This window comes from Mus pahari, chromosome 6, assembly GCF_900095145.1.
Source record: "Mus pahari chromosome 6, PAHARI_EIJ_v1.1, whole genome shotgun sequence".
In the NCBI taxonomy this organism is placed as follows: Eukaryota; Metazoa; Chordata; class Mammalia; order Rodentia; family Muridae; genus Mus; species Mus pahari.
The window spans coordinates 103325933-103327314 of record NC_034595.1 but is presented as its reverse complement, the minus strand read 5'-3'; the positions used below and the strand labels follow the sequence as shown (position 1 = coordinate 103327314).

At 53.4% G+C, this 1382-nt stretch overlaps 1 protein-coding gene across 3 annotated transcripts in view; it reads left to right on the top strand.

Moving 5' to 3' along the window:
* The window catches only part of Kcnab2 (potassium voltage-gated channel subfamily A regulatory beta subunit 2), a 35633-nt gene that overhangs the window by 22453 nt on the left and 11798 nt on the right, over positions 1–1382 (top strand). For all 3 annotated transcript variants that reach the window (XM_029539797.1, XM_021200020.2, XM_021200019.2), the window contains exon 6: positions 673–717. In XM_029539797.1, the coding sequence (XP_029395657.1) occupies positions 673–717 (45 nt within the window). The remainder of the gene's footprint in view (positions 1–672; positions 718–1382) is intronic.

Genomic DNA, 1382 nt, shown 5'->3' with positions numbered 1-1382 from the left:
AGAGAGAGAGAGAGAGAGAGAGAGAGAGAGAGAGAGAGAGAGAGAGAGAGAAAGGGAGAGAGAGCGCTTTGTCCTGCTCCACTCAGAGATTCATGGGAGGGGGGTACCTTCAACCAAAATGAACTGCATATGAACATTCCCAGGTGGCCTGGGCAGGACAGACTCATGTGAAAGCCTTTGACTCTAAGCTGGGCCCTATCTCCTCTGCCCCAGCCAAGGACCTTAGCTATCAGTTCAACCTTCAGGGGCTCACTGTCCCCATCTATAAAGGGACCAGTGTGGGAGTAGGGGGAGGCTGTCTAGACCTGAAAGTCACCCATCTAACCTGGCAGAACTGTACTAGACCTGGGGAGTGGCAGGGTTCAGCCCAGCACCCAGCTGTATCGCATCCCTCAGTGCTTAGAAGGTGATGGAGTTCAAAGCTAACAACATGGGAATCTGTCCTAGTCACTGTTCCATTGCTGTGGGGAGACACTGGGAGACCCCAGCACCAGGCCACAGTGTGGGGAGTTTGGCTGCATCTTTTAGTGGGGAGATCCCAGCCCTGGCAAGAACATCACGATTCAAAAACGCTCCCACATAAGAGAGCAGCCCCGAGGTACAAGCTGAGGGAAGGCAGCAAGGGCCAGCCAGGTCCAGTGACACCCTCCCTCCCTCTCTTCTGCCCTGCAGACGGTCCAGCCTCGTCATCACCACCAAGATCTTCTGGGGCGGAAAGTAAGTGCAAGGGTTGCAATGCTGCCAGAGTGGGGGCTCACCACAGCCCAGGCTCCTGCAGAGACCGAGCTGGGGCCAGGGTCATACCGCAGTGTTGGGGAGAGAGGGTATGTTGACCTCGGCACAGCCACCCGCAGACCGGCAGCCACTGACGTATCCCCAAACTGCAAGCAGCTTTGGCCGAATTTGTCTATTACTCAAACATTGCTTACGTTTTATTATTTTTACTTAAATGGTAGCATTATAAACATTCGAGAAAACAGAAAATGGCGAACTGTCTAAATCCCCTTAAAGTCCCTGGGCCACCTATGTCACTCACTCTGCCTGTCTCCAGGTGTCCGAGTCTATATTCTCTGTAAGGCAGAGTTCAACTCCTGGGGGTTGTAAGGATGATTTCTGGGCTGAGGAGGAGGCTCCGTTAGAAGAGGGTTTGCCAGGCAGGCGTGAAGGCCTGTGCTCCTCATAGCCAGCAAGCTAAGTGTGCGGGCTCATGCCTGTAGTTACAGCATGGCAGAGGCAGAGGAAGTAGACATTGAAGGCCGTTCATGCTGTGTCATAAATGTGAAGCAGGCCTGGGACACATGAAACCCTGTCTCAAGAGAAGACAGAAAGGGAGAGGGACACAGAGAGAGAGAGAGAGACAGAGAGAGAGAGAGAGAGAGAGA